Raw genomic sequence first — 27250 nt, 5'->3', positions numbered from 1 at the left:
GGCGCGAGGCTGCGGTTACCGCCCGGCTCCCGACTCCTTTTCTGTCCCCCGGCTCCCCCGGGCACGGCTCAGGGCGATGGGGGCAAAGAAGCAGGGCTGCTGGTCTGTAAAACGCAGAGTCTGGGCTGGGAAAAAGGTTTTGACGGGGATTGTTCTGCTCCTCCACAATGAAAATGCCTCCAGTGCTCCCGAGGCAGCAGAAATGTTCACCTGGAGGTGTCACCCCCCAAACCACGGCTTGTAGAGACCAGGGCTGCAGAGCCCTTCACTTGTGAGAGGGGGAAGTGGCAGCTGCTCCTTCCCCTGTGGGAGAATTCATTGTTATCTCTGCTTCCATCACTGGGCAGGGCAGGCGCAGAGGTGGGATGGTGCAGCCATCTCAGGGAGTCTCGTCCTTTCTTTTTTTTTTCCCCTTGCCTAAAACATTTCTCTACCTTTCTTCACCCCAGGTGGGACTCGAACCCACAATCCCTGACTTAGAAGGCCAGTGCCTTATCCATTAGGCCACTGGGGCCCTGCAAAAGAAGGTAAAAATCATAATTTCAGTACTTTCATGAACATAATACTCCCCCAGCTCAATAATCCAGTGGTGGTGTAATCCTGTCCATTGCCAAGAGGCCACGGTACACCATGCTACTGTGTTCTGTTTAAACAGGGTGCACTAATGAGCGACTCTTGAAGCTTGTAAGACTTGGTCTGAGGCTTTATGGGGTTTCACTCCAAGGGCCAGAAAACTCCCGTACTTAGAAGATGGTTTGTCTTCAAGTGCTAAAAGCAATTGCCTCCTGCCCAATTCCTGCCAGGGATATAGGTTAACCCAACAAAATTACACTATTTTTTTCCCCCTAACAGCAGACATAAATAATGTGAGAAAATTTCCTGAAAGGTAAACATTTCATTTCTTATTTAAATCTGTGGTTAGAATGTTTTTACTCTTTCTTTTCTTTCCCCCAAATCTGCTGCGTGTTCAGCAGCAGGGGGTGCTCTCATAAAGATTCAGAGGACTGGATGAAGGACACAAAGACGCTATCACAGTGTATCATTAGGTTCAAAAGATGTTTATTATTTTTATTTACATTTTTTGACAGGTTTTATTCAATCCAGCTCATACATTTAGTATCATCTTCAGTTGCCAACAATATTTCTTAAAATGGTGGTATGCCAAGGACTTCCATCTCTGCTGTTCTCAGTCGAAATCTGCCTTCCTGCTCTGTTTTATATTTGAGTGTATTTTTTTCTGTCTTAGTCGTTCACGGTTCATTTTTTCCACCCTGAAACACAATGAAAAGATTCTTTAGTGTACAAAGAAAGCCTTTAAATAAACACTCAACTGTGAGCATAGCTATAATATAGATTCAGATGTCCACAGGCAGAAGAAGTCTCTGTTCTTGGGATGTTACCTGAGAAAGCAGTTAAGTTCCAATGGACCAGTGATTTTTTAAAAAAGAAAATCCAAATGAGTATCTGTTACCAAGTCATGTTAAAAGTCTGAACCTGTATCAAATAAAGGCTGTCTCAATAACGATACCTGGCTATGAGCTCCTGTGCAGTCTCCTTAGACACCACCTTTGGCTTCTCAGTAGCCTCTGTGACCATGACTCTGATTTTTTCTAAACAAATTGCCAGATTCCTCATTTGGTAGCGGCTCTCTTCAGAGTTTACAATCAGCTCACCAGCTCGGTTGATCTTATTTTTGTGCTGAGGAGGGAAAAGCATGATGTGATCACTGAAACTGTTCGACTTGTCATGTTTCGGCTGAAATTGTGAAATTCAAAAAGTGGTTGGAAGGGAGAGGGTAGTTACCATTGATGCCATTTTTTGTCTCACAGCTTCTGGGATCCAGTCTGCTGATGCCAGATGGAACCTGACTTCTGCCTTAGTATTCACTGGGAGGAAAAACAGGACCTTTTTCAACATAACGGCTTGACTTCCTAAGATTTATGAGGTAATTCAATCTGCTCACTGCTAGCTTTGAACATACGATGATTCCAGTATGGATTACCTGAAGGATCACAGTTTTTCTTGCTACTTTTTTTTTACATACCATTCTAAAAGATAATTTTTATGGAGATTTTTTTCATGGTATTTGCATTTCTACATGCTACAAGATTTAATCCTATTACCAGTCACTACTTACCTTGTTTTAATGGCAATTGCAGAACAAGAAGTATTTTTTGCTTTCTTATTTGAATTAAGCCAACAGTTTGTTGCATAGGAAAGTTTAAGAATCCCAGTGGCTTATTGTATGTGTAATGAAAACAGATCAGACAGAAGTGATGTTTCCTGTGACATGTATAGCAGCAATGACCCCATGACGAGTGCTTCTAGGAGAACCAAACATGCTACCACTGGTGTCAGGCAATGTGAAGACTTAGAAGTTGTGTTAAAATGTAGAGTGATAATGAAAAAATTAACATCAGGCAGCACAAAGGTGCTCTTTGATTTCAAGCTCCTAATATTATACCACAAATATAGAGAAACAAGTTTCACGCTTGGATACAGACTGGGACTTTTCCTTAAGTCAGAGAACCCCTCCCCTTTCATACCTTTATTAACGTTCTGCCCACCAGGGCCGCTGCTCCGGCAGTAGGATACAGTCAGTCGGTCTGGAAGAGAAGAACAGCAACGTGACGTGGGACACCAACCCGGCAGTGCAGTGGGAAGCAGAGAACAGGGACGACCCAAAACACCGCGTGTGGGACTGAAGGAAGCCTATTACTTGGTGGTGCTTTTGCTTCAAGCTTAGCTCGGTGCATTGAGCACGGACTGTTTTCTGGGGTTGGAAATGGAGAAGTCTGTTTAAGTGACCTTTTATGAATGTTTCTATGCTCCATTGTGAGGACAGCAAAAATGGGTAATTTGTTGTTGCTCTTAAAGCCTACGCGGGAGCCCACCAACCAACTGCTGTCTCTCTGAGCCGTATTACAGCTTTCACGTGCAATAAACACCTCAGACCACATCCACGCGCACCTCCCCACATCACCAGGCTCCCCGTACCCCCGAGTCACCCGCAGCTCCCAGCACCGACTGCCCTCAGGGGGCCCCCTCACACCCCCGGCACCCATCCTTGAGGCGTGTGGGGCCGGGACACTCACCCATGGGGATGTCGAGGGCCGGCGGCTTGGCCTCCTGCTCCTGGAAAAGGCAGCGGGGGGGCGTCAGGGGCTGGCGCGGGGCCACCTCACGGGGCTGCCTCAGGGGCACCCCGGGGCCTCTGGGGGGGGCCCTGCCTGAGGTGGCTCAGACCCCGCCCACCGAGCCAAGCCCCGCCCACAACGCGCCCCACCCGTTTCACGAAGCCCCGCCCACCCCGTGCTAAGCCCCGCCCACCAACGCCCCACCCGTTCGGAGGCCCCGCCCCTCGCTCTTCTTCCCCCCCCTCCCAACTCGCCGGGACGCTGCCGGTATCGCCGCCGCCGCCGCCGCCCCCCCGCGGCGGGTACAGCTTGTCCAGGCTGTAGGCGCTCCGGAACTCCGCCCCGGCAGCGGCCCGCCGCGAGGAGCCGGCCACGAGCAGCCGCGGCCGGCACAGGGCTCGGAGAGTGCGCGCCGCCATCTTGGCCGCCGCGGTGCACCCACGAAAAGGCGTCCCCGCGGCAACGGCGGCCGCGAAGCTGCGTTCCGGGGCGGGGAGGGGCCGCCCTGGGGCTGGGGGGCGAGGGCTGGGGGCTGAGGCAGGGCCCGTGCTGGGTGTGAAGGCGAGGGGCAGCTCTGGGCACCTTGGGGTGGCTGCTGTCAGCTCCTCGGTGCACAGGAGCATGCTGTATATACAGGAGCAAAAATACGTATATATATGTTAATGAAGGCTGGTTTATTTCTAGGTCTGTTTCTATAAACGTGCACATTTCTATTTCTATGTCTGCAAGGGAGATGCTGAGGGGAAGGGGCTGCAGGGGAGTTGTGAGCTTGTGAGAAGCCTTTGGCTGATTCCTGTGGGAGCTGTCACGGCAGGTTGATGAGAAGGGTTTGTGCTCAATACTCAGGAGCTGCTATTTCTGGCGTCAGGGAGATGCCGGGAGCAGGGATGGGGCTGTGTTAGCGCTGGTGTTTTGACAGGAGCTGACAATCTGCGTAAACCTGGGGGTGAAGTCAAAGTGGGTGTTTAAAGCTGACAGAGGCCGTGTGGCGTGAGGGGATCGCAGCTGGGCGAGGGGTGCAAAATCTGGAAACTGAGACCCCAGGAGTGCAGTGTGGTGGGTTGGCCAGCGCCAACAGGTGCTGGTCACAGCACTGTGCTTTGTTCTAATCACATCTCTGGTTTCACACCACAGGCCTGTGGGAAGAGAATGGGTTCTGCTCAGCTTCTGCCAACCAAACTCAGCTGAAAATGGAATGCTTTAAGGAAAAAAACAGAGCTGTCAGAGACAGCTCACGCCATCTGGTGACCTTAATTTCAAACAGGGAACAGGTAAATGTTTGTGACTTGTAGCCAGAGGGATGGGTAAAACATCCAAAGCAGGATGACTCATTTTACCAACTGTTGTTAAACATGTCAGCATTATCATTGTGCTGGTAACTCATGCCAAGAAAGGTGTCAGTGAGCAGTGCAGAGGGGCTGGGGAAGGAGCTTGAAGGTCACGCAGCTGAAGCGAGAGCTGTCTGCAAGGGCACTTCTCTGGCTTTGCTTCACTCCTACTCTGTTGGCTGGTGCAGGTGTCCAAACAGGCTTGTAAAAAGCAGAATGATCTCCACTTGGATGTTTGGAAACAGAGCTTTCCCTGACAGGGCTTGGCGTGACAAGATCTTACTTTGATGTGACCCATAGAGAGCCAGGCTTTCAACACTGAAGCTGGAGAAATGAACTGCTTCAGTACAGGTGCTGGATTAGAAAGCAAGCTCACCTGTTTGGTCTCTGGAGAGCAAGAGCTGAAACGAGCCATCCCCGAAATGGGATGTGTGCAAGGGACTGGTCCCTCCCTGTGTGAGTGAGGGCATGAACTAGCATGGTGGGAGCAAGCTGGGACTTTGAGAGACCTTCCTGAAGGTCTCAGCTCCTGTAAGACAGGGAAGACTGCTGAATCAGTAGATGGGCATTCTTCCCCATGAGAATTCAAGCTCTGTAAAAACCCTTGAATTTGTGCTTCAAGCGGTCCATTCCTATTTCCGATGGTGGGTGCTTTCTGAAGGGTCATTTAAACTGGTGGTAAAGGAAGATGCGAGGCTAGATCTGATGGAAATGCGCTTGTCTACATTTCATCTTTCAACTTCAGATGGAAACCAAATTCTTGACAAGCTATATATCCTTGTTAATCTTAGTGGCGTGATCTGACTAGGGGAATTGGTTTTGCTAAATTCTGAAATTAGTCATTTCTTGTTATATTGTTCTTTTTCTCCTCCATTTTAATTGGATTCATTGGATTGTTCTCTTTCTGCCCTGATTCATGGGGGTGTGCTATTAAATAGCTGCTGCTTTCTATTGGACCAGTTTCTGTGGTAAGCAATGTGGTTGTTTAATACTCTTGTCTTACTTCATATGGAGCTACATAGTTTTCACTGGTATTTTCAAAGTAGTTTGAAAAATTTAGATAGAAGGTGGGATAAAAGGGCAGAAGATGCTTATTTTTTCTTCCTTTGATTGCTGAAAGCCTCGCTTAAGAAAAAAATCAAGTGACTCTGAATCACACAGTCATCCGGACATATATATGGCCACTAATATTTTTGGATGCAGACAAAAAAATGCCCTCAGCACTTTGCTGAGCAAACTGCTGATATATGGCAGCTGTTTCTTTGTTAAGCTAAGCACTAATATTGTGTTACTTACATCAGTCATTTTTGGATGTGTGGTTTTCAAGAAAGAACCAAAACAAAAATAGCATTTGAATTACAAGCTTAGAAATTGTACAGTTTTGTAGAGACTTCCGAGCTAACAAAAGAGTGTTTTTATCATGTGGCAAACATTAGTAGTCCAAGTGCATAAAATGTATGTTATATAAATAATGTAGCAGTATAGTTCGGCATATTCTCTCTGCTTTCTGCAGAGGAGCCTGAAGCATTTTCTTGACCCAAATCATACATGAAAATCAAAGAAATAACTCTTGTGCTGGTCTTAAAAGTAAAAAGAGCTGTAAAGAAAGTCTGAGCTCTGAGAATACTGGTGTTTCTTTTTATTTGAGAAGAGAATAAAGCATTTGAAAATATATTTAATCTGATGTACACTTAACTGCGGTGCTGATTCACACAGTATTGTTTAAAACGGAAAGTGAAGGCAATCCTCTTCCCACACCTATGCAACAGCCAGATGCCTGCAGAGTAAACATTGGCTGACTTAAAACAACTTTGCTTCAGATATCCCACAGTACAAATGTTGAAGTACGAGGGCGTTGGTGTTTGTCACGCCATATACTGTGACAGCACAGTAACTGGGGAATACTCTGAGAAAATCAACTTGACGCTGCTTTTGTTGCTGTTGTTGTTTGTTTTTATTTATTTTTTTTAGACAACTGCTTTCCATTATAAATAAATAAGGCATGAAGGTTCTCCATACTGTTACAGAGCTGGTAGCCACGCTCGTGCTAATGGCTCCTAACGTTTCTCGAGCTGGGGGCCATAGGGCACCTGGAAATGCAGAGCATGGAAGCGAGGAGTGCTTGATGGTGGACGGGTGGAAGAGGAGACCTCTGGAGCGAGTGCAGTTTGGGCATCGCGCTCCTGCTGACTTACCTCAGTGGTACTCAGTTTAATAAATACAGAGGGCCGAGGGGGTAATTTTGCATTAATTCTGTGGTGAGTAAAAGAAAGGTAGCTCCTCATAGTGCCAAGGTCAAAGACTTGGAGGATAGTTATGTTTTAACAGTCTTCCCCCTCCAAAGCCAAATTCTGATTTATTTTTGTCAATGTTGCAAAAATCCCAGCCATTTACCCGCGATTTTGGGTTGTAAGCTGGTGAAAATAAAATCCAAATCTGGCCTAAAGTTTCTCCAGACTGGTACAGAATAGGTAGCTTACACTGAACTGCTCATTTCTTGTGGCTCAGTGCTCAGGGTGTTGCCTAAGCTATAATGAAATGCTGCTTCTCTGCCTAAAACACGGGTCTGACCATACAAGGTCAACATCTAGTTTATGAAAAATGGAAACTGGTGATTCCTGAGTCTGCAGTGGCCTTTTGGCTGTGTGTTTGCATGTCAGTGGAAGCAAAAGCGAGGAGATTTCAGTGCTGGAAAGTGAACTGGCACATGAGAGGTGACGACCTTTGGAGACGGTATCTCAGCCAAGATAGATTATTTTCAGCAGAAAACTGAAATCTGTCCTTTTGACTGGGAAGGTACTCAGAGCAAAAGCATGGGGGTATGTGTGATCAGCGCTACTGCCAGGGCCAGTGCTCCTGACACTGTATGAGTATAGTGCTTTTTTTCTTCTACTTGCACATGAGTCACTGCTAGGCAGTTTTGCAAGCCCATGCAAACTGTATCGGAGGAGCTTGCTACGATGGGGGCAATGATGTCTTCTTGAATAGCACAGCGCAGAGGGCTGGTACCCAGGTTGTGAGATGAAAACATGTCTCTGATACTGTAATAGCACTTCTTGCCTAGCTTGTGGGAAAGCCCTGGTCATCAAGTTCCTACCAGGCACAGTGATTCACCGGGGCTGAAATACTGGGGCAGATCTAAAGCGAGGAAATCCCATATGCCTACGAAGCCTGGAGAATATGGACTGAATTACTAAGAAACGCTGATGAAACAGAACAATCAGTTCTATGTTTCTCTTCAAGTTTTTCCAGTTGCAATGAGCTTGCATTGTAAATAGCTGAAAAACCTGACTGATAAGAGAATGGCTTGAATAGCAAGAACATACTGCCCTTTGGGAAAGGGGAGAGGTTAGGTGAAGGTCTCTTGGGTACAAGCGTAGGTTCTTAGCCATAAAACCAAAGTGGAGGCTTGGGCTGGTGCTCTTGAGCAGCCCCTGAAGTTCCGATGGCTTTTTCTGTTCTGCTGTGAAGCACCGCGCTGCGGCTGCTGCAGAGTGCTGGAGGACATCCAGGCTTTTGCTCGCAGATAATCGGATGGTAAAACAAGCTGAAAAGGGGGGAGGAGGTGAACGGTTTTCTGGTTTGTGGTGTGGCTTCTGTTGCTGTTGTGATGTCTGGCCGCGGCAGCAACTCATGCAGAGATCCATCATACAGTTTCTGAAATCCTCTAACTACAATGTACAATTTTTTTTTTTCCAACGAGCTGCCCAGAGCCCAAGCTTAAAGACACGACTTGAGTCCCTGTGGTGTTTTCTTGCTTTTATACTGCGGACATTCCCTTCCCATACAAGAATATAACATGAGGCCTCTCGAACCTTCAAAGCAGCGAGGCCACGAAGCGTTTCCTGGAGCTGAAAGAGAAGATTCGGCTGGTGGGCTAGCACGTGGGAACTGTGGCAGGGCAGGGCTCATTTGCTGCTCTTGTTTTTCACCTTTGTGGCATTGATGTCTGCTTTTGTCTTCTGGATGCGGGAGAAGATCTCCTTAAAAAGAGCCTTGTACTCGGGCTGGCTCTGCTCCAGCCGCTTGTCCACAGCCTCCACGTGTTTGCTGATGGTCTTCTCCATGCTTTTCCTCTCCTCCAACTCGTATCCTTCTCCCCGGAAGTCTCTGAAGGAGCTGTCGCGAGAGATGGGGCGAGACGTTTGGACCCCCGCATGGCGCACGCTGTCCTTGTGCTGCCGGCATTTGCTCAGGAGCTCTTCGTACTTCTCCAGCAAGGCGTGATACTGCTCGTCCACCTCCCGCAGGATGGACATGCCCCGTTTGCGCACGTTGTTGGCGTGCAGTGTGTAGTTTCCCTCGTGCCGGCTCACGGCGTCCTTGGTCACGATGGCGTTGAGGGCTGTGTCGCTGCAGCTTTTCCGGACGGGGTGGTTTGGGGAAGGCGTCATGGACGGCCCATGACTTTTCCCTCCCTCCTCCTCCGAGAGGTCGATGTAGTCCGCCTCTGGTGCGTTATTCAGTGGCTCAAGGAGGGCCTCAGACAAGTTGTCTTCCCTGCTGAGCAGATACTTCTTGACTTGTTTCATTTGCTGTAGCTCGAGGAGCTCTGCTTCCAGCTCCTTGATGCGCAGTTTGCAGCTCTCCATCTCGCACACCCGCTGCTCGAGGTCCGAGTACTCCTGAATAACAGAGGTGTACTCTCGCTCAACCCTCTCCTTCCGCTGCTTCTCCTGGTTGACCTGGGACCGTAAGGAGTCCACCATGGCTTGGAGACGCTCGTTCTCCCGCTCCAGCGGCTTCTGGTTGAACTCTGTTGAAGAACTGTGGACCTGAAACGCGTCTTCATACCTGAAAGAGAAGAAAGACCCCTGAGAGATTGTGACAGTCTGTAAAGGACTCAGATTGTGGCTTACTGCCATGTAAGTAATTCCACTGATGCCCAGAATTGCTGAGCTGATGGAGGGAGCTGTGTCTCCTCCCGTGTGCCAGGAAACCCCAAGGTGTGGTGGTGGCTCTGCTGGACACAGCGACTGGTCTCTGTCCCGGAGGACCTGCGGTCTCTGCTGTTCTGTGCCTGGGAGGTGCTTCAGGGAGAGGGGGAGAAGATTTACAAAATGGGGTAGGCAGAAAGAGATGTCTGACAGAGTTGCCTCTTCATTGCTCCCCGCCTGGGAAGCAATAGTATGCATTTCCCCCTTCCCTCACGTTGCTGTCAGGAAATCATTTTTTCCTCCTCAATGAAGCGCCGGTGGCATCCTATCTAGTTAGAACAGATTGGAAAAAGGAAAGCTCTATGGCTTCCCCTGCGAGGCATGGCTGGTGGCAAAGATATTGAACAGATTCCCAAGTTACTGAAGGGCAGAGTGACCTTCAGAGCTGACTGCAGATTGGCAAGGCACAGCACCGTCCTGAGGCACTGGGGGACGGTGGCACTGGGGGACCGTGGGGAGAGAACCACAGAGACATTAAGTGGATTCTGCTGGGGGTTAGGTTATGCCCTCATTACATCCCCGGTGCTGCTGCAGTAAAAGTGTCTTTTGTTTGTACCCTCTGGCAGTGGCTACTTTCTGCGAAAAAAAATAAATGTTTATTGATTGCTTATCTATTTAAAGAAGCCTCTATTACGGACAAAGCTGAGCAAGAAATGCCCTCACGGTGTCAGTGAATTAGCACAGGGGCTGGGTTTTGAGGAGGATCAAGTGTTCAATAGTGCTGAAGTTGTGCAGCATTTGGCACCATATAGCATATCATGGTCTGGGACTGGGGGCTGCCGGAGTTACTGGAGTCAGATGGTGCAAAACCACAGCACCTCTGCTGCTTTCAGCGGGGCAGAGGTGCTGGAGGGATGCAGCACGGGATGTGCTGGTGGGGAGGGGAAGCAGCATGGGCAGCTTGAGCAAAGGGTCTCCTTCACATGGTGTGGGACTGGGCAGGCTGGGCTGGGCTGGGGGAGGCTGGTTTGGGCTGTCCCAGCTTGAGCACAGCATCCTGGCTGGCGAGGAGCCCTCTTAGCCCCCTGCCGCCCTCCCAGGAGAACGCCAGCCCCTCCAGGGGGCTCTGACTCAGAGCCTGGCTCCCTGTGGGGTTATTTGTGGGTTTTGGGGTACGTCAGAGGGGCTAACCCACTGCTGACAGGCAGAGGAGCTGGGGAGAAGGCTGGAAGCATGGCTTAGCCCCCCCAGCCCCTCCATACCTGGGGCTGGAGCACAGCTCCTTCAGGCAGGGGAAGGTGTGGATGGTTCGGCGCCGCTCCCTCTTCTCCCGCCGGATGCGGAGCTGCTCCAAGCTCCGCATCTCCTCCACCTGCTTCTGCAGCTCCTCCACCTGGTTCTGCAGCCCCTCGATCGTTTCTGTCAAGCTGCAGACAGAGGAGAGAGCACAGGTGAGGAGGTGGGCACCGCGGCCGCAGGTCTTTTGAAAGTGTTTTTTTTTTTTTTCTTCCCCATAGAGAAAGTTGACCTGTGTAGAGTAATCCACATTTCTAGTGTGTGCCCTGGGAGCGTGACAGTGCTTGCTTTTGGTGGCAGGGGCTGCTGTCTGTGTGGTCTATCTTGGATGATTTTTTTTATTTTTTTTTTAGAAAAGGGAGGGGATTGAAGCATTGTCAAGGGATAGTACAGGTATGAGACCCTCTGACCTCAAATCTCTTGGCTAAAACAGTCGCCTCTGGGATGTGAGCGCTATCCTGGAATATCTCTGCACTTAAGGGCCCAAAGCAGGCAGGCAGGCGAGCAGTTTACTCTTCCTCTTGTTTCCCTCGTATCTCTTGTAGCAATAAACACTGGGTGCAGACTTAGCTTTATTCTGGCTGCGAATGCAGTTTGTAAAACCACTTCAGCACTCCCCCTCTGCTCTGAAACTCCCTCTCCACAGTTGTTGGCAAAAGATGCCGCAGCGCAAGGACGCGGCTTAGCCTGTTGTTTCCAGGGATGACCTTGATCACGGGCTTGCTGTACGAGAGGAGTTATTGACAGGCTGGGGTTTCAGCACCACCGAGCCAGGACTTCGCTAGGTGCTGGCTCTGTGCCTAGTGTGCCTGCTGGGCTGCGTGCTCAGGACCTCCCTGATATCATTATGTGCCTCTTAGCCAAGGGGATTCACCCTCTGAGGAGGAACGGCTGCCGTGCCTCCCTCCTGGCAGCTCCAGGCACGTTTCTCCACCCTGCCCTGGTCCCAGGGCTGTCCGTGCTGTGGCTGACCCGCGCTAACCAGCATCAGCACAGCGGATAAGAGACTGGTTGGATAGCGAGAGCACGCTGCAGGGGAACGGTGGGCTGAGGGGAAAGGTGGGCTGAGGGGCCCCCGGGCACAGCATCGCCGGGGCGAGGAGCAGGGAAGGCCGTACCACTGGATCTTCTGTTGGGACGTCTTGCTTTCTAGCACGAGCTTCTGGTTCGCCAGCTCCAGGTCCCGCGCGGTCAGGTCCAGCTGCTCGTAGACCTTTGCGTGCTGCTCGTTCATCTGCCGCAGCATCTCTAGCTGCTTGGTCAGGTACTGCAGGAAAAGATGAGACAAAAAACACTCCACGTCCCAAATCCAGGTTGTTTCACGTGCAGAAATTCCTATATCCTTAGCTTCCTGTGACATTGTGTCTTGTTGCTGCTTTATCCTCTACCTGATTGAAGCCTCTTCCAGTAGAGGTATTCATGCTACCCCCTGCCCACTGTAAATATTTGTGTTTAAAATACATCTGAACTTCTTCTGTCCTCTGTGAAGGGCACTGACCTTGGTCTGTCTCTACTCAGCTGCTTTTTTAATTCCCAGTACCCCAAGAAAGTTGATCTCCCTGTGACCGTGAGTCTTTGCCAAGGCTGACTGAACTGGGCCTGGTGGCTGCCTGACAGATCAATCGCGGAGGCTGTGTTTCTGTAGGAATTCAGGCTAAAAAACCTGAATCTGTGAAATATGAGGAGAGCTGTGGCTTCTGCTCAGTAACAGACCCCTCCCTGCCTGCCTCCGTGCCAGTCTGGAGGGTTTCATCCTGCGCAGCCTGGCAGAGGGGCATCAGCTGGGATCAGACCCCAAATTTCAGGGTGCAGTGCTGCGGGGGCACAGCCAAAACCTTTCCCCTTTCAGCCGCCACGTGCTGCTCCCATGAGCACCCAGCACTACAGCTCTTTAAATCATCACTTTTCAAACTTTTTAAATTCACAGATCCCTGGAAGCCTTGCAGAGGATGAAACCCCTCCTTGCACAGCGAGTTTAAGTCTCTGAGCTTGATGCTGACCCCAAAGGGTGCCTGAAACAGCAGTGGGGATGATTGCAGCTCTTTGAGAAGGAGCCAGTTTGTGCCTCTGACAAAGGCCGCTGTGTTACAGGGTGCTGAGGGACTGGCTGAGAACAAACATGATTGTGAGCGCCTGGAACCCAGGCGAAGCAGCAGTGGAGCATGGAAAAAGGAGCGTGAAGGCGGGCGGGCTGGGAGAGGCCACGCGTGCCCCAGCTGCGATCGGTGCTGGTGCCAAAATCTGGCACTCACGTCTGGGCAGGGGGGCGAGAGGGGGGAAATAGCAGTCAGTGGGGATAGGGGTACCTCTCCGAGGCTGGGATCGGCTCAAGCAGACCTTAATCCCCCCCATTTCAGGCACATATGGAAGGGACCTCAGCTCCCATCCCCTCTTTTCAACGTCACCCCGAGGTTACAGTGGTGACCCAGCTGTTCCTGTCCCCCATCCTGGCCCGGTTCCGTCCCTACCTCGATTTCCTGAACTTGCTCCTCGTTGGTGGCGTACATCTGCTGCAGGGAGTCCTCCAGCTCTTTGTTGCGCTCCAGCAGCGTCTTCCCCAGCTCCGCGGCCAAGTGCAGGTCTGGAAACAGAAGGGACAAAGCCGCTGCGGTTCCTGCGGCCGCACTGAGCACAGCGGCCTGCTTCGTGCTGGGCTGCTCTTACCAGCGGGTTTCGATGTGGATGTACGCTTATGGGACGTACAGGATCTGCCCTATTTCATCTTTTCGGGCTGCAAGAGCAAGGGGAGGCTGAGCTGGGGCATCTGCAGCTCCTCCACGCGATGAGGATTTGGTGCCCGGCTGGCTGCATCACCCTTCAGTGCTATCCTGCGTGCTGCCGGCCAGGATCAGGCCCACGAGGCCTGGCTGAGGCCGTAGCTCAGCACCCCCATCCCCATCTCTTGGGGGGCTCAGCATCCATCAGGATGAGAGTGAGGGTTGGTAAAGCCTTGTGGGGCCTCGGGGGTGCTCTGTAAATCATATTATTATCCGTAACGAAGGGAGTGTCTTGCCTTCCCTGTCAGCCCCCATCCATCACCCGCTAACAGACTGACACCGCGGGCTGGCAACTCCTCCCTGCCGTGGCCTCGGGGGGCTCCGCTGCTTTCCTCGGGGCAGCTCCGGGGGGCGAGGGCCCACGCTTTGTGCTCCCTCACTGCCAGCTCTGAACGCCTTTGGGAGGCTGCTGAGATCGTCGGGTGTTAGAACTGCAGGGAAAATAGACGTTGACAGCATGGCCAGCTGAAAATACGGAGTTTGAAGTCTCTGGGGTAAAGAATCCCCCCCCCCGGCCCAGAACTCCTGTGTTAGCCAAAGCTCGAGCTCCTCAGGTGATGCAGTTTGTGGGCTCATGATAGCTCAGCTGGCTCTGATAATGTCCCTTTGCTTTCACAGAAATTGGCTGTCTTTTTAAAGCCTGACCTGTGATTGTGTGGGTTTTCATTTTTCCTGGTGCTTTTAGAGAGGAGCGCCTAGCTCGTCTGGTGGCAGATTGAGACTCTGACCTTAAACCTTCAAAGTGAAAAGGTAAGGAAACATAGCAGTGTGTGTTATTATTCTTCTATTTCTGTTATGGTTATCACACAGATTTTGGGTGAATAAGGACCGGCAGTCTTGCAGTGTGTGAAGGGACCTGGGTGTCCTGCCCTGGCATTTTCTCAGCGTGTCACAGCGCTCGTCTCTAGCCTGCAGTTAATGACGTGTTTTATGGAGGCTCTGCTGGGGCTGGAGCACTACAATTTCTTCCTGCAGTTAATTTGGCTATGCAGTTGATTGGAAAATGGTGATAACTTGTCAGAAGGACAAGAAGAAGGGGAACCAGGACCCCTGGGATGTATCCTGTGCCTGGGAAAATTGCTGACTTCAGATGTCTCATCGTAAACCAAGGCTAACTGACTTTCCAGACACAATTGTTTGTATGGGAGGAGAGCTGGGAGTGCTTGGGATGCGATCCTCCTGACAGATAATGATACATTGTGGGAAGCACTGTTAACGTTATTAATTTGGGTGACAGCTGCTTTTCTTTCTGCGCAGCCCCTGCGATGCCAGGGGCTGGCTCCCCAGCTGTGGTCCCCGCCAGCAGCTGCTCCATGTCCTCGGGTCTCCCCTTTAGCCTGGGAATAGGCACTGCGGGGTGTTACTGCAGGATGTGACCTTCATCCTCATCACACAGTGACCTGGTCCGAGGGCTGTGAGTGCCATCAGGATATAGGCACGTGTCCCCACGGACAGACCTCCTTCACTTTTTTTTTTTTCTTCTCCAAGCACCAAATTTCTTCGGTTTCCAAAGTGTCCTTGGGGGACTGAGTGTTTGCTGCGCCAGCTGGGGACCGGGGGCACAGCCAAACTCCAGCAGAGACAGAGGAGAATTTGTGCCCTTAAGCTGCTTGGGGCTGCATTTAACGGCACTGCCACCTTGCCAGAGCTGGTGTCCTTGCTAGATGGGCACATTGCAAATCACACTCGTCCTGCCTGATCTCCACAGCAAGGAGGGCCCGATGCAGAGGAGGGGGCTTCAGGTAATGAGTCAAGTGTGTCCCCGTCCCCGTGGATTACCCCAGTGCTCTCCCACCATATGGCATCCAATTTAATCAGCTGGGGTTGAGTTAAGTGGATTAGGCAGTGCAAGATCCGGCATTGTAATTTAAAGGGCTCTGTCAGCAATAATTTAATGGGGGAAATGGGCAGCGTTTGGGGACGAGTGGGAAAGAAGAAAGAACAGGGCCGAGCTCCAAGGAGGAAATTGATTCTTCTTTTCCATTTTGAGCTTAAGGGCCTGGGAGACTCCGGGCTTGAAGGACATGGGGGAATTGGTTCTTTCAGGGTCTTTAAACTGCCTCAGCCATCAGCACGCACACGCTCCCTGCCTGCCAGCTAAAGCATCCTCTGTAATCCTGTCTCATCACCCCCCTACCATGCCTGGGTCCTCTTCCCCACCTGTTGGTCTCCCCCAGGCTGTGGGAGTATGCGGAAGGAGGGGATGCTGCATGGAGGTGCTTTAATGTCTTTGTTAAAGCAGGTTCATCTCGATCTTGGTGCTAATCACAGCTCTCCTCAGGCTTGGGTAGCACACAGCTCTGCTCCTTAGAGACCTCAGGAACCTGAAGCTGGACGTGAATTTATCAGCGGGCTGTTTGGGAATTTAAGGATTCTCTCTACACAGCGCTGTGGTTTCCTCACTTTTTTTTTTTTGTAATTCCTCTTTGCTCCTCCAGCACCAGCTCGGCCAGCCAGCGCTGTGCGATGTGCCCTAATTTAGCAGTTTTGCTGATGCCTCCCTTCTCCCCCTACTTCTCCATGCAGAAGGAGAAAAAAGCATGGGGGCACAGCTGTGCTGGGGGCACCACCCACAAAACAGCCAATGTTTGGCTTAAAAATGGTGCCTTTAGGGATCCCAAACAGGGGGGGCTGCCTAAATCCAGCTTGGGAGATGCAAACTGTCCTGGGCAATACCAGCTCTGTGTCCTGTGGCTCTGCATAGTGCTGTGAGTCCCGGCATGACCCCTCTAATTAATGGTGTGACCCCTCTAATTAACGGTGTGACCCCTCTAATTAACACAGCCGAGGAGACCCCCTGTGTCCCCATCAAAGAGCTGTGCCTGCAGAGTGAAGCAGAGGCAGGGAGGCTTTATTTCCCTGGGAAAGGTGCCTTAGCGAGGAGGGAGGGGAAGGGAAGAGAGACCAAATGGTAGAGAGAGAAGGGGAAGGGAGCCGGAGTAGGATCCAAGCAGCGCTCGGGTGCTCCCTCCATCCCAGGAGACAGCCGCCTGGGAGCCGCAGGGATGGGGGCCCCGTTGTAACCACACTGGCTCTGCATCACTGGGCCCCTGAAAAATCCCGATCCAAAAACCCGCAGCAGGTTGTCTTTAGCTGAAAGAAGCTGCATCTCGTGGCGGTGCTGGCGCAGGCAGATGTGCCCTGCGTGGTGCTGCTGCAGAGCTGAACGTGTCCCAGCTGCCACAGCCGCCCCGGCAGCTTGCACTAAGGCACAGAGGAGGTTTGGAGCTGCTTCTGTGCTCCTGGTGCTGGCCTGCACCTGTTTGGGCAGAGCAGAGTTTGTTCCCTGAAGGATGCTTTTCCCCAGCCTCCCCTGGGGCTCTGGGGGAGCCTGGAGCTGGGCAGGGCGTTTTTCAGCTGTTCTCAGCACAACTGTGACCCGGCAGCTATTCAGTGTCCTCATAAATACAGCATTTGGGAGGAAGCCACCATCTGGAGCAGCTACTTCGGGCTTTCCCCCACCTTCTCTCCCATGTCGAGCGATTTGTGTATTTTGGCTGTGAGAAAGCACGCCTGCTGCTCCAAGGTGCTGGGCTGGCAGTGCCCGGGCAGAGGCTGCTGCGGTTTGTTCCTTGTCTTTAAACATCCCAGCCCTCCCCTGGGCTTTTGGTGCCTTGGATGGGCCAGGTTTGATCTGTGTCCTCAGGAAATGCTGAAGTCTGGGGATTTTCAGCAGGCACTGAAGGGCTGGTGCAGTTACAGGGGTTTTGTCCCTCGGTAGAGCTGACAGTGACCGAGTCCCTCTAGAGAAGCAGGCTTTAAGGGGGTGTTGCAGGTCCTTTGGCTCACGGCGTGCAGGGCTGTATGGAGGCTGTGTTTGGAAGTCCTTCTCAGCTCAATATCTGTTGACGTTCCTTCCTAAATGGCTTGCAGGGGAGGAGCAGCCCTTTCTACCTCTGCAGATGGCAAATTCACCTGCTAAAGAGCGGGGAGGAGCAGCCAGCAGGGCGCTGGTGTGGGGGTCTCTGGAGGAAGTTCAGGGTGCTTGTTAGCTGATGGATGGGGTAGGCTGAGAGTTAAGAACTGATGTTTAATGCTGTTGACGTTTAATTTAATTGCATTTGCTGTCTGCTCCATTACACACGGGTACTTAGAGTCAAGGGTAGGTGCAATTATTCCTTTCAAAATCTAAATAAATGATGCCATGCTGGTTTACCCCAGGGTAGGGTGCGCTTGCTGCTCATTTATTTTTCTTAGTTGCAAGGGATTGTGCTGTCTGGGTACATTATGATGAAGATCAGCTTTTGTGTATCACTTACTGCTGCTCCACGACAGGTGATGGAGCGAATCTGCGCTTAGCCCTTATAAGCCTTTGCAGTGGAACATGCTGGGGTGCAGGGGAAGCGTCATCACACAGCATCTCACAAACATCACACAGACATATGTGGATGTGGAAAATCCATGTCTACGCACCCATTCCACAGCTGAAAGTGTTTCCTATAGCCAAGCAGAGCTTTCAGGGAGAGCCACCACTGTTGTTGCTGAGGGATGGATTCTCCATCCCTTTTACACTGACACAACTCAGACATTTCTACCAAAATCTGCTTTGCACTTGATGTTCTTTGTGGTTTTTGTGCTGCCGTTTTGGTGTAATTGGGTGTACTGCAAAGCAAGCCCTGCCTCTGCAGTGCACCGAGGGTGAAAGGTGCCCCTGGCAGGGCTGGCAAGGGGTGAGGGCAAAGCACAGCCACGTCCCCCCTCTTCCATTCCCCATTTCAAACTGGTTCTAGCTAGGGTGAGCTGATGCTGGGCACACGGGCGTTTCTGTTAGCCTAATGAGATTTGCTGGATTGCCTGCGTGCTTTTGTTCTTCCTTTTCTTTCCCTTTTCTTTTTCCTGTGTAATCTGTTACGTACCCATGGGCTGCCTTTGGCTATGCAAGCATCCCTGGTGGTGGTAGAGAGATCCGGTTGGCAGGGGGGCGAGGCAAGAGCAAAAAGAGCAGCTCCCTCCGTGCTGTCCCTAAGGCTCTTGTCCCCGGAGTAAAAGTGCCACCAGCAAGGACTGGAAAACCCTGATAGGGAATGAGGGCAGTGAGCCCGCCTGCCCCCTGTGAGCAACTCTCCCTTTTCTGGGCAGGGAAAGGGATCGGGGTTGTGCTGTGGGGAGGCTCTCCAGCTTTCTCAGACCCTGCGCTTGCTCTTTGCTCTCTGTGCTTTTCAATCCTGCTCAGTGTTTCATTTCTATCACCTCTATTTTTTTTAATTCTTCTCAGGTGACCAGCAGGCTTTTTTGGTTTAATTGATGCTCTCCTTTTTCTTTCTGCTCTCTGTCCTTCAGTGCCCTGAAGTCTCTCTGGGCGGGGCAATATATTAATATCTGAGCCCTGGGTTGGTTGCCTCTGCTTATAAGCTGTATGTGTCTATTCAAACCCTTACAGAGCCGTCCCATCCCCGTGCCTGCAGCAATCAACGTTCATTTTGCTGTGTTGTTAGAGCCTGATAACACAGAGTGTGTTATTAGACCATGGTCGGGCCCCATCTGTGTCTTTCCCTGCCGCTCTCTTATCTAAACAGCCTCATTGCCTCTGTTTGCCTTGTAGGCTAAAATGGTTTCGAAGAGCTCACTGACGGGTGGCTCAGAGGCTCTGATAGTGCACCTGGATCAGAAAGCATCCTAAATAAAGACATACAAGTGGAGTTGTTGGGGAGAAGCAGCAAGGAAAGGAGAGAGAAAGGAAGCTGATGCTTTCCTGCAGGCACCCTTCCTCCAGGCAGCAAAGCTCTAGCTAATTAATTATGTGGGGATGCAGAGAACCGTGAATGGAGGCTTTCACTCTTTCAAAGCTAAAGACCCAGATGTGGACTGCTGCCACGCGGGACCTTCCCCAGTGGTTCTGGGGGGCAGGAGGTTGTCACCGAGCCAGGACAGACAGCGAGGATCAGCACCAGGGAGGCTCAGCATGTCACCCGCTGCTGCCCCACGGTGTGGGGTGAGCACGAGAAGAGCCCTGAGCAAAGGCAACCTGCAAAGGACAGGTCAACGCGCTGGAGCAGAAGGGAACGGCGCTTCCAGCAGTGGAATGTCACCACCCCAGCAATGTCACCTCTCTGGTCCTGGTTGTGCTCACACCAAATATTCTCCTATGCTGCCCTCTTGCTGGTGGCAGGACCAGGGATCCGGAGCAGTTTGGTCCCTTGAGGAGTGACCAAATTTCAGCGCAGCTGCTGCAGCCCCCCACAACTGGTTACTCCCATCTGCTGCTTCTTGCGTGCCAGCAGCACGTAGGTACGGGGACGATCCCTCTTCCACAGATGTGGTTACAGCTAAATGCAGAAAACAGCCTGACCCCCTTGCAGCAGCCCCAGAAACCTGCTGGCCCCTTCCCTAGCAGCCCCTCTGCTTGGCTTTGGAGAAGTGTTGTCTCGCGTGGTGCTGCCCCAATCCTGCTCCCTTCCCACCCGCTGCTGGTGGATGCTGTGAAGCCCCATTGCTCGGGGTGCTGTGGTTGTGCCTGGCCCTGCTGTTTGGTGCCTGGCTGTTGGCACCAGCTGGAGGCGCTGGCCTGCGTGGGAAGAGCTCCTGGCTGCAGCCAAGTGATCAGTGCCACGTGTGGAGCGAGGCAGGAGGAGCACGGCGCTGTAGCCTTTCAGCCTGAAGTTACAAGGAAACAGGGGAATCAAATCCTGTTTTTCTCAAGTTGGTTTTATATATGGCCATCACTAGTCCTGACTGCAGTGGATACAAACAGGATGTAGGACGGTGCCTCCTCCAGGAGCTCCACACCACATCCAGCATCCCAAAGCAGCTCTGCCTTGAGGTCTGGTGCTCTGGGGATGTGCTGCGCTGCTCCTTGCTCTGCCTCCTCCTGCCCAGAGCAGCTCCTGGCCACCTCTTCCCTTCTCAGCGCTTCCTTGTGGGCCAAGAAGATGGCATCATAACATCCTAGTTCCGTCACTGTGGCTGCATGATGGGGAGAGGTCAGCATGGACCTGGACACTCCATGTTCTAATGGCCAAAATCTTCAGGCAGGAGACAAGGTAACTGAGCAGCACCAGGGCAGCTGCACTGCACACTGGATAAACTGGAGCAACTTCCCAAAGGATTGCAAAGGAACACGCTGTTTAAGCCAGCAAAAGAACCGTCACCTTTTGGAGAGAAGGCTGACAGCTGTTTGTCAAACACACATGGAAGGAAAAAACCAAAAACTAATATAAAATCACTTAAATTCCCAGCTGTGCAAAGACCAGCAGTTGCATAACATCTGGTCTCGTTCCTGTGGGGTATTTTGTACCGGAGGCATTTTTCTTGGCCCATACATCTGATTTTTCTTGGCCTGTGCGTCTGTTTTTGAGCATGGTCCGCAGTAGCTTTGGAAGCCCTAAGGATGCATTTGGTGTGAGCGCACAGTGGTCTTCTAGAGCCACGTGAAGTGGGAATATGTCCCCGTGCTGCTCGGGGAAGGCTTTTTAGCAGAGGAGACCGGCTGTGTGAGAATGAGCTGTGCTCAGCCTGAGCCCTGGCGCTGCTTTTAGCAGAGGCAGGATGGGACCCTCGTGCTGTCCCACCTCTACGTGGCTCCTGGCTGTCGCACTGACTCAGCGCCCTGGCACCAGCCAGCACGGGCTGGTACGGAAGAGAAGAAAAGAATGGAAAATGCATGGGTGGTGGGGGACAGCCTCCAGGGCAGGGTGTCCGCGCTCAGTTCTTGGGCTCCAAGTCCTCAGGATCAGGGCTGCCGTGGGCAGGAGGGCCCTCAGGGCTCGGGCTGTAAATCCTTCGTGTGCAGCCTTGCCAGGGAGAAACGCCACTGCTTAGCTGGTTGTTTTAGGATGCGATATACAGAAAACTGAACTTTATTATATCCCCCCTGCTCCCCTTTGCCTCTCCTTGCTTCTTTTCCACCACTTCCTCTAACTCTGCTCCCTCCCACAGCTGGAAGTATGTGCCTGGGGTTCAGCAGGCGTAGAAAGGAGTTTCTGTGTGAGATGAGGAGGCAGATCCTGGGAGTTACTGTGTGGGACTCCCTTACGCCTCGTTTCCTTGCCTTCTTCACATAACGGCAATTTTTATTCTAAGACATTTTATTCTAGGAAACATACACATGCATATATGTATGTATTTTCTCCCTAGAACTGGAGGTGCTCATCCCTTCCTCATCTGAAAGATTAAAATAAGCACCATCTTATTCCCTTGTGATTTTTCTAGTTCCTCTGAACGTTTCCAAGCAGCTCGGCAATTAGTCACTGAAAACTTTCCACTTCCACAAGCTACCTGGGGCAGTGCAGTGCTAAATAAGCGTGTGGCTCAGCTACTGCAGGCAAAATTGACTGCTGGAGGGCAGGCAGGCTGCGGGGCTCGTCCCCAGAGCTGGGCTGCTGGGATAACAGCAGCACGAGGGGTGGATTTTGGGGTGCTACGTGCTCTGCAATGCAAGGAGCTGTTTGGGCATGCAGGCTGTGAATTGCAGCTGCATGGACTGCCCGGTGTAGGCTGGGCAATGCAGAAAAGAGGCAGGTACGGCTGCTAGCGCTGATCCCGCTGCTCCAGCCAGGGGCTGGTCACTGGCCTGCTGCTGACCCTGGGTCTTCACACAGATGAGTTAGGAGAGGTGCCAGCTCAGCACCTTGTGTCCTTTTCCTTCTTAGCATGCAAGCACTCAGGTGTTTGTCAAGAGGAGGAATTAAAATAAGATACTTAAGTCTGGAGACCTTTAGAGGTTACAGTCATGAGGTCCTTTGCATGTAGTGCAGGGGGTTTGGCCCCCCCACAAAACCCACAAAAGGTTCTGTGGCTGCCCAGGGGAAGAGTGAGACTGTTGGTCTCACAGTGGTGATGGGGCGATGCTGGTTCTTGTCCTGCCTCCGGCCCTGCTGGTTAACTCACTGAGCTGTGTTCAGGCTCCTGGAGCTGCAGGGGGGGCGTTGGGAGCCCTCCTCGTGGGCTCTGTGCTCTTTGGCATAGACCTGGATGCTGGCAGAGGGATAGGAGGGAAGAGCAGGGGAAGCAGCAGGGTGACTGTGGGAAGGACTTGTTTTAGGAGATTGTTGTGGGGGAGATCAAGGCTGGAGGAGGTCAGCGGCCAGCTGCTGGGGCTGGGCTCTGCCCCGGGTGGATCCAGATGTGACTGAGCTGCCACATGGCTGTTCTCAACGCAAATGCTTCTGGTGGACAGAAAAGGTGTCCCCGCTTGTCTGCAGCTCAGCCTCTCTAATTTTAGCTCTCTTTCGTTCTCTCTGGTTCTGGCCGCACATATATCCTGTGCACAGGGTATGATGCAAGCGTAGCCACATCAATTCCCCGTGGCTGGAGAAAGGCTCACTGCAGCCGTAACCTGTCTTAGTACTTAGAGGCACGGGTCCCACAGATCCCCCTTTCCCCAGCCTGGGCAAGGTGAGGCTGTGGCTGAACCAAAGCACTGATGCTAGCAAGCAATGGGAGCTCAGTTTTTAGAGCTTTCTTCAAACCACTGTAATTAAAACACCTCAGAGGACACCACTACTATTTCCTGGATCTTGCTGATCTTGCTGCCTCCAAGGTGACGCAGTCGCTGTGGGCACTTCAGGGTGGGGAGAAAGAGTGACTGGGATTTGTTCTCCTGGATAAAATGAGTTATTTCAGCAAGCCAGAGCTGTGTGGAGGATGGGGAGGAAAGTAACAGGTGCTCAGAGTGGAGCTGAAGGCACATTTTTCTCCGTGGTGCTAAAATGGTTAATTAACATAATCATCACAGAGCTCCCAGTTAAGCCATCCGTTGCTTAGCAAACAGTTTTGGATGTAAATGTAGTAAATATTTGATGATGCTGTGTGATGACGATAAAGGCCCAGCAACCAACTGGTTCACAGCAGCACCTTCTCTCCCCTAGCTCGGGCTGCTGCTCGTTTCTCCCACCCCTTGCTCCCAAGCACCAGTCTCTAGGCTTACGCTTTTGTCATCTGTCTTTCTGGCTGCTGCCAGGCACGGGTTTCTGCACAACCCCTGGCTGTTGGCACGCTGATCCTCTTAGTAATGCCGGCCCAGCTCCTAATCAGGCTGCGCTGGATGTCTCGCGCTGTGCTTCCACCCCCCAGTTTCCAAAGTGACAGCTTCAGGGCTGTGCCGTCCCCAAAGGCCTCCGCGTGCTGCTATGGCATACGTGGACAAAGTCTAGCACTGTCCTTCGTGATGCTTTGTGCATCATGCAAATTAATTACGGTCGTAATTACCCTGTAGGACCTTTCCAGTTGGCTGATTTCAGTTAAAGCCGTCTCCATCTCTCCTTCTGAGTTAGTCCAAGCCCCTATTCTTACAGGGGGCAGCAAGCCCCGCAGCTGGGCTTTGTTTTGGGTCTGTTTCTGCCTCCAGTCCTGGGTGTGCTCAAAGGTGGAGTCTGTCTCCAGCATCAGTCCATCATCTGGAGCTGGTTACGCTGTGTTTGGACTGCCAGGACGGAGCAGGGAGCCTGGCCTGCAGCAGTAAGGTGTTCTTATTGTCGGGAGCCAGTGCTGACTCACGAACCTGACACCAGGGACAGCGTTAGGCTGAAAAACACAGTCCTGCATTGTTTGACACTCCCAATATTCGTTTGTAGTTCTGCTGTTCCTCAGCTGACATCCTGCCCCTGGACTGCTGCCCAGTCCCCTTGTGAGCCATGGGAAGACGTCACCCAGAAATGTGAATTTCTGAGGACTCAAAGGCTGCACTGTTTACCCAGCTGACAGCTCCATCTCCGTCCCCTGCCCCACTTTAATATCAGCGTTGTGTTCCACAGAACAAGGCCCAGTATCCAGCTACCAATACTTCCTGTTAACTGAGAAACGGGGGCTAAAAAAAAAACAGCTGCAAAATCCCTGGGGGCTGGTTATCGTTCCCTGCCAGGCCTCTGTCCTGCAGCTGAAGTTGTGTAAACTTTAAATCATGACATAACGGGCTGGGAGCGACGGTGGGCAGAGGCACTGCAGCTGGACTGCATGCCTGTACTGACAGTCAGCTGGCTCAAGCAAACGTGGAACTGTAACAGACCTGTAGTGCGGCACGTATAGGTCTGTATTTGGGTACTAAAATTTTTCCCTACACATTGACAAATCAGTTCAGTTTATTCCTGGGCTGCTGGTACGAGACGGGATTTCTTTCAGTTATTTGCTTGCTGTGTGTTGACTCAAAGTATTAAGATAAGCATTAAAATAAAAAAGCCCCAAATATACACAGCTACTAACTGACCAGCCTTACGATAAACGTTACATAGAACTAGTGCAAATGTAGGCACAGTTACTTCAAAACAAGCTACACAAGTGAATGCTTTTATTTCTCTAACAAACCCATTTTTGCTGTCTGAACCTTGGCATTCATTTTTCTCTCCTTCCCAATTTTCCCTGCTTTTACGGCTGATCAGAGAAATCTCCAGAAGTAATAAGGTGACTTAGAAGCTGAAGATCCCTTTGGGCTCAGGCTTGGACAACAAGAGCTTTTGGGAAACGCTTTCAGCATCCTCAGCTTAGCAATACATTATTTCTGATTTTTCCATTTTCTAACTAGCGTGCCTGCTAACTCTGCCTGCAACTGCTTGGAGATGAAAGCAACGTCAGAACTATATCCATGTCGTATTCCGCCCGCAGCAAGTTTTCTGGGGTACCGGTTTACCATAACACCAAAATTTCACCCGCCTGGTGCTGAGGACAGATCTGAGCTCCCTGCCTCTCTCTCTCTGGTTTAAACTTTCCCTGGCCAGGACAGCGGCCGGGAGCAGCGGATCGGAGATTTCCATGGAGGTGCTGCCGCAGGACGAGGCGCTGGTTTCGCCAAGCAAGCGTAAGTCTTGTGAGAAGCTACCCCATCCCTTCCCCCAGGATTTACCCCATTCTTTTTTTTTGCCCTCCGGTCCCGCTGTCCCTCGCGGCCGGCCGGGTGCCCCCCGACATCCTTACCCTGCTCCAGGTCCTGCTGGTCGTACCAGGGCTCCTCTTCCTCGCTCTGAAACTCCTCCATCCTGTCGGCGCTCAGCATTTAGCACCGGCGGCCCGGGGAGGCGAGCAGCATCCGCGGACGGGGAGACCCCGCCGCAGCCTCCAAAACCGGGGAGCGGGGCCGGAGGCAGCGATGGAGGCCGGAGGCAGGGACGGAGGACGGAGGCAGGGATGGAGGATGGAGGCGAGGATGCGGCCTCGGTGCCCGGGCCGGGAAGGGGTGGCACGACGTGGCAGCCGGCTCCTGGTCGCTGTCCCCGCTCCGCCTGCCCCGGGGGGAGGCTTCCTCCAGCCTCCGGGGCCGGGGGAGGCTCCGGGAGGGGGGGGATTACACGGGGACGTGGCTGCCGGGCCGGGGGGGCACGGCTTGCACGGGGCCGGGGGATGCACAAAGGAAGGAAGAGGGCCCGGCGCAGCCAGGCAGATCCTCTCTCCGCAGCTCGGTGGAGACCTCTAGCATGGAAATGCTGCAAGGAAACCCGGCGACAGGGAAGGGGGAGGCGAGGCCGGGCCTCCTCCTCCTCCTCCTCCTCCTCCTCCTCCTCCCGCCCAGCCCAGCCCAGCCCAGCCGCACGGTGCCTCCCCTCCAGGCAAGGAGGAGGGTGGCAGCCGCCCCCGGGGCTCTGCGGCTCCCCTCCTTTTTGTAATGCCCCGGCCACGGGCTTCTCGGTGGCTTTGGGAGAGCCCCCAGCTTCATCTCTGGTGGGGATGTGGTGACCTGCTCTGGCTCGGTCCGTTTGGATGCGTTGCTCTTCAAGGTGGTGATGGAGGGTGAGGGCGGCAGGCACCATCCCATATAAACAGCCCCATAGCATCACCTTAGCCTTGTGTCTTCTTGTCCTCCAAGTTCTCCGTTCAGCACAGCGATGAGAAAGTGGTGCTTATACGGGCTTCTCTCTCCTTCTTGAAGACAAATTCATGATTTTCTGAAGGGTGGGAAGAGCTTAAAATTGAGAGAGATGAGGAGCTGTAGAGTCTAGAAGAGATGTCTGTTACATACAGTTAAGTTCAGAGAAAAAAAAAGAAAAAAAATCCTTGGGATTTTGGTACTTGCTTTTCTGTTTAAGAGAACAAGGATTAGAGAAAGCAGCTTTTCTGCTACTTGCTAGTGTGGAGTTTGGTCCAAGGAAATTTACGTGTCCTTGTTAGACCCAGAGTCTATCAGAGACTCTAAGGTACAAATTAACTCATATAACAGCGGGTTTAGATGATTTTTTTGCCTTCTGTGTGATAGAACTCCATGGATTTATACCCGATTGCATTACCTTGCAGTGGTGCCTACAGAAAAGGCAATATAAGATGTTATGCAAGAGCAGCAGACTGTGCATCCAGAAAAGATGTGATCTGTGGCAGAAAGCTCCGTCCAGTCCAGCTGTGACAGGCAGCTAAGGGTCCCTGGGTTACAGCACTGCTTAGTGCTTGGCCCTTGAGTACAGCAGCAGAGGAGGAAAATAAAGCAGGGAATAGGAGAGGAAATTTTAGGTGATTCTGTTCCCCTTCTCTCCTCTCAGGCCTCTTGATGCATAGCTACATACTCCCAAAATTCAGTGACTGCCTTGAAAGCTTTTTTCCTTAATGATGTTGCAGACCAGAACTGAGGAGTCTCTTTTAATCTGGCATTTTTAACTCAGCGGTTATTCAAGCCCTTTTGGCGTGTCTGGGAGAAAGCCATTCCTATCTGACTTCCAGAGCTTTTTCTGAGCAATTCTAATATAGAAATGGGGAAATCTTAACTGTGAAAGATAATTGCCTTGAAAAGTATTCTGTTCCTAGCTATAAATTAACATAATTCATCCATGTAGCACAGCCGTACTGAATAAGTGCTTGGATGCTAAGTCCTAGTCTGTTTGACAGCAAAAGACAGATTACATCTGATTTATTGCAAATATTTTCTCCTGTTGGCTTTACAAGAGTATCTCAGATCTGACCTGTCACTCGGTATAATGAACCAT

The 27250-nt window shown here is 51.8% G+C and overlaps 4 protein-coding genes and 1 long non-coding RNA gene across 9 annotated transcripts in view; 2 read left to right on the top strand and 3 right to left on the bottom strand.

Annotated features, from left to right (window-relative positions):
* Nucleotides 1–440, bottom strand: part of LOC308179919 (5-hydroxytryptamine receptor 3A-like) — a 10037-nt gene extending 9597 nt beyond the window's left edge. For all 3 annotated transcript variants that reach the window (XM_080560760.1, XM_080560762.1, XM_080560761.1), the window contains exon 1: nucleotides 1–440. This exon is cut by the window's left edge and continues 462 nt beyond it. The gene's annotated coding sequence lies outside the window, so the exon portion shown is untranslated.
* The window catches only part of LOC308179934, a 4639-nt gene extending 1709 nt beyond the window's left edge, over nucleotides 1–2930 (top strand). For both annotated transcript variants that reach the window (XR_013940680.1, XR_013940681.1), the window contains exons 2-4: nucleotides 450–527; nucleotides 1830–1945; nucleotides 2571–2930. This is a non-coding gene — a long non-coding RNA (uncharacterized lncRNA). The remainder of the gene's footprint in view (nucleotides 1–449; nucleotides 528–1829; nucleotides 1946–2570) is intronic.
* Nucleotides 1043–3594, bottom strand: MRPL58 (mitochondrial ribosomal protein L58). Of its 2 annotated transcripts, none has more exons than XM_080560783.1 (6): nucleotides 3392–3594; nucleotides 3096–3135; nucleotides 2547–2606; nucleotides 1804–1886; nucleotides 1529–1698; nucleotides 1043–1271 (listed from the first exon to the last, which is right to left on the bottom strand). In XM_080560783.1, the coding sequence occupies exons 1-6, from the start codon at nucleotides 3554–3556 to the stop codon at nucleotides 1187–1189; spliced, it is 603 nt and encodes a 200-aa protein (XP_080416909.1). In that variant the 5' UTR covers nucleotides 3557–3594; the 3' UTR covers nucleotides 1043–1186. The 2 variants fall into 2 exon arrangements, with proteins under 2 accessions (XP_080416909.1, XP_080416910.1); XM_080560784.1 differs by having other exon boundaries at nucleotides 3398–3594.
* A 2801-nt stretch (nucleotides 3595–6395) lies between these two features.
* On the bottom strand, nucleotides 6396–27221 carry CDR2L (cerebellar degeneration related protein 2 like). The gene is made up of 5 exons (XM_080560770.1): nucleotides 25260–27221; nucleotides 13107–13219; nucleotides 11757–11905; nucleotides 10605–10769; nucleotides 6396–9259 (listed from the first exon to the last, which is right to left on the bottom strand). The coding sequence occupies exons 1-5, from the start codon at nucleotides 25336–25338 to the stop codon at nucleotides 8374–8376; spliced, it is 1392 nt and encodes a 463-aa protein (XP_080416896.1). The 5' UTR covers nucleotides 25339–27221; the 3' UTR covers nucleotides 6396–8373.
* The window catches only part of HID1 (HID1 domain containing), a 42897-nt gene continuing 29688 nt past the window's right edge, over nucleotides 14042–27250 (top strand). Inside the window, exons 1-3 of the mRNA XM_080560749.1 lie at nucleotides 14042–14165; nucleotides 14904–15157; nucleotides 18958–25143. The gene's annotated coding sequence lies outside the window, so the exon portion shown is untranslated. The remainder of the gene's footprint in view (nucleotides 14166–14903; nucleotides 15158–18957; nucleotides 25144–27250) is intronic.

This window comes from Anser brachyrhynchus, assembly GCF_964034855.1.
Source record: "Anser brachyrhynchus genome assembly, chromosome: 18".
NCBI classification, from domain to species: Eukaryota; Metazoa; Chordata; class Aves; order Anseriformes; family Anatidae; genus Anser; species Anser brachyrhynchus.
This window is presented reverse-complemented; position numbering and strand designations above follow the sequence as displayed.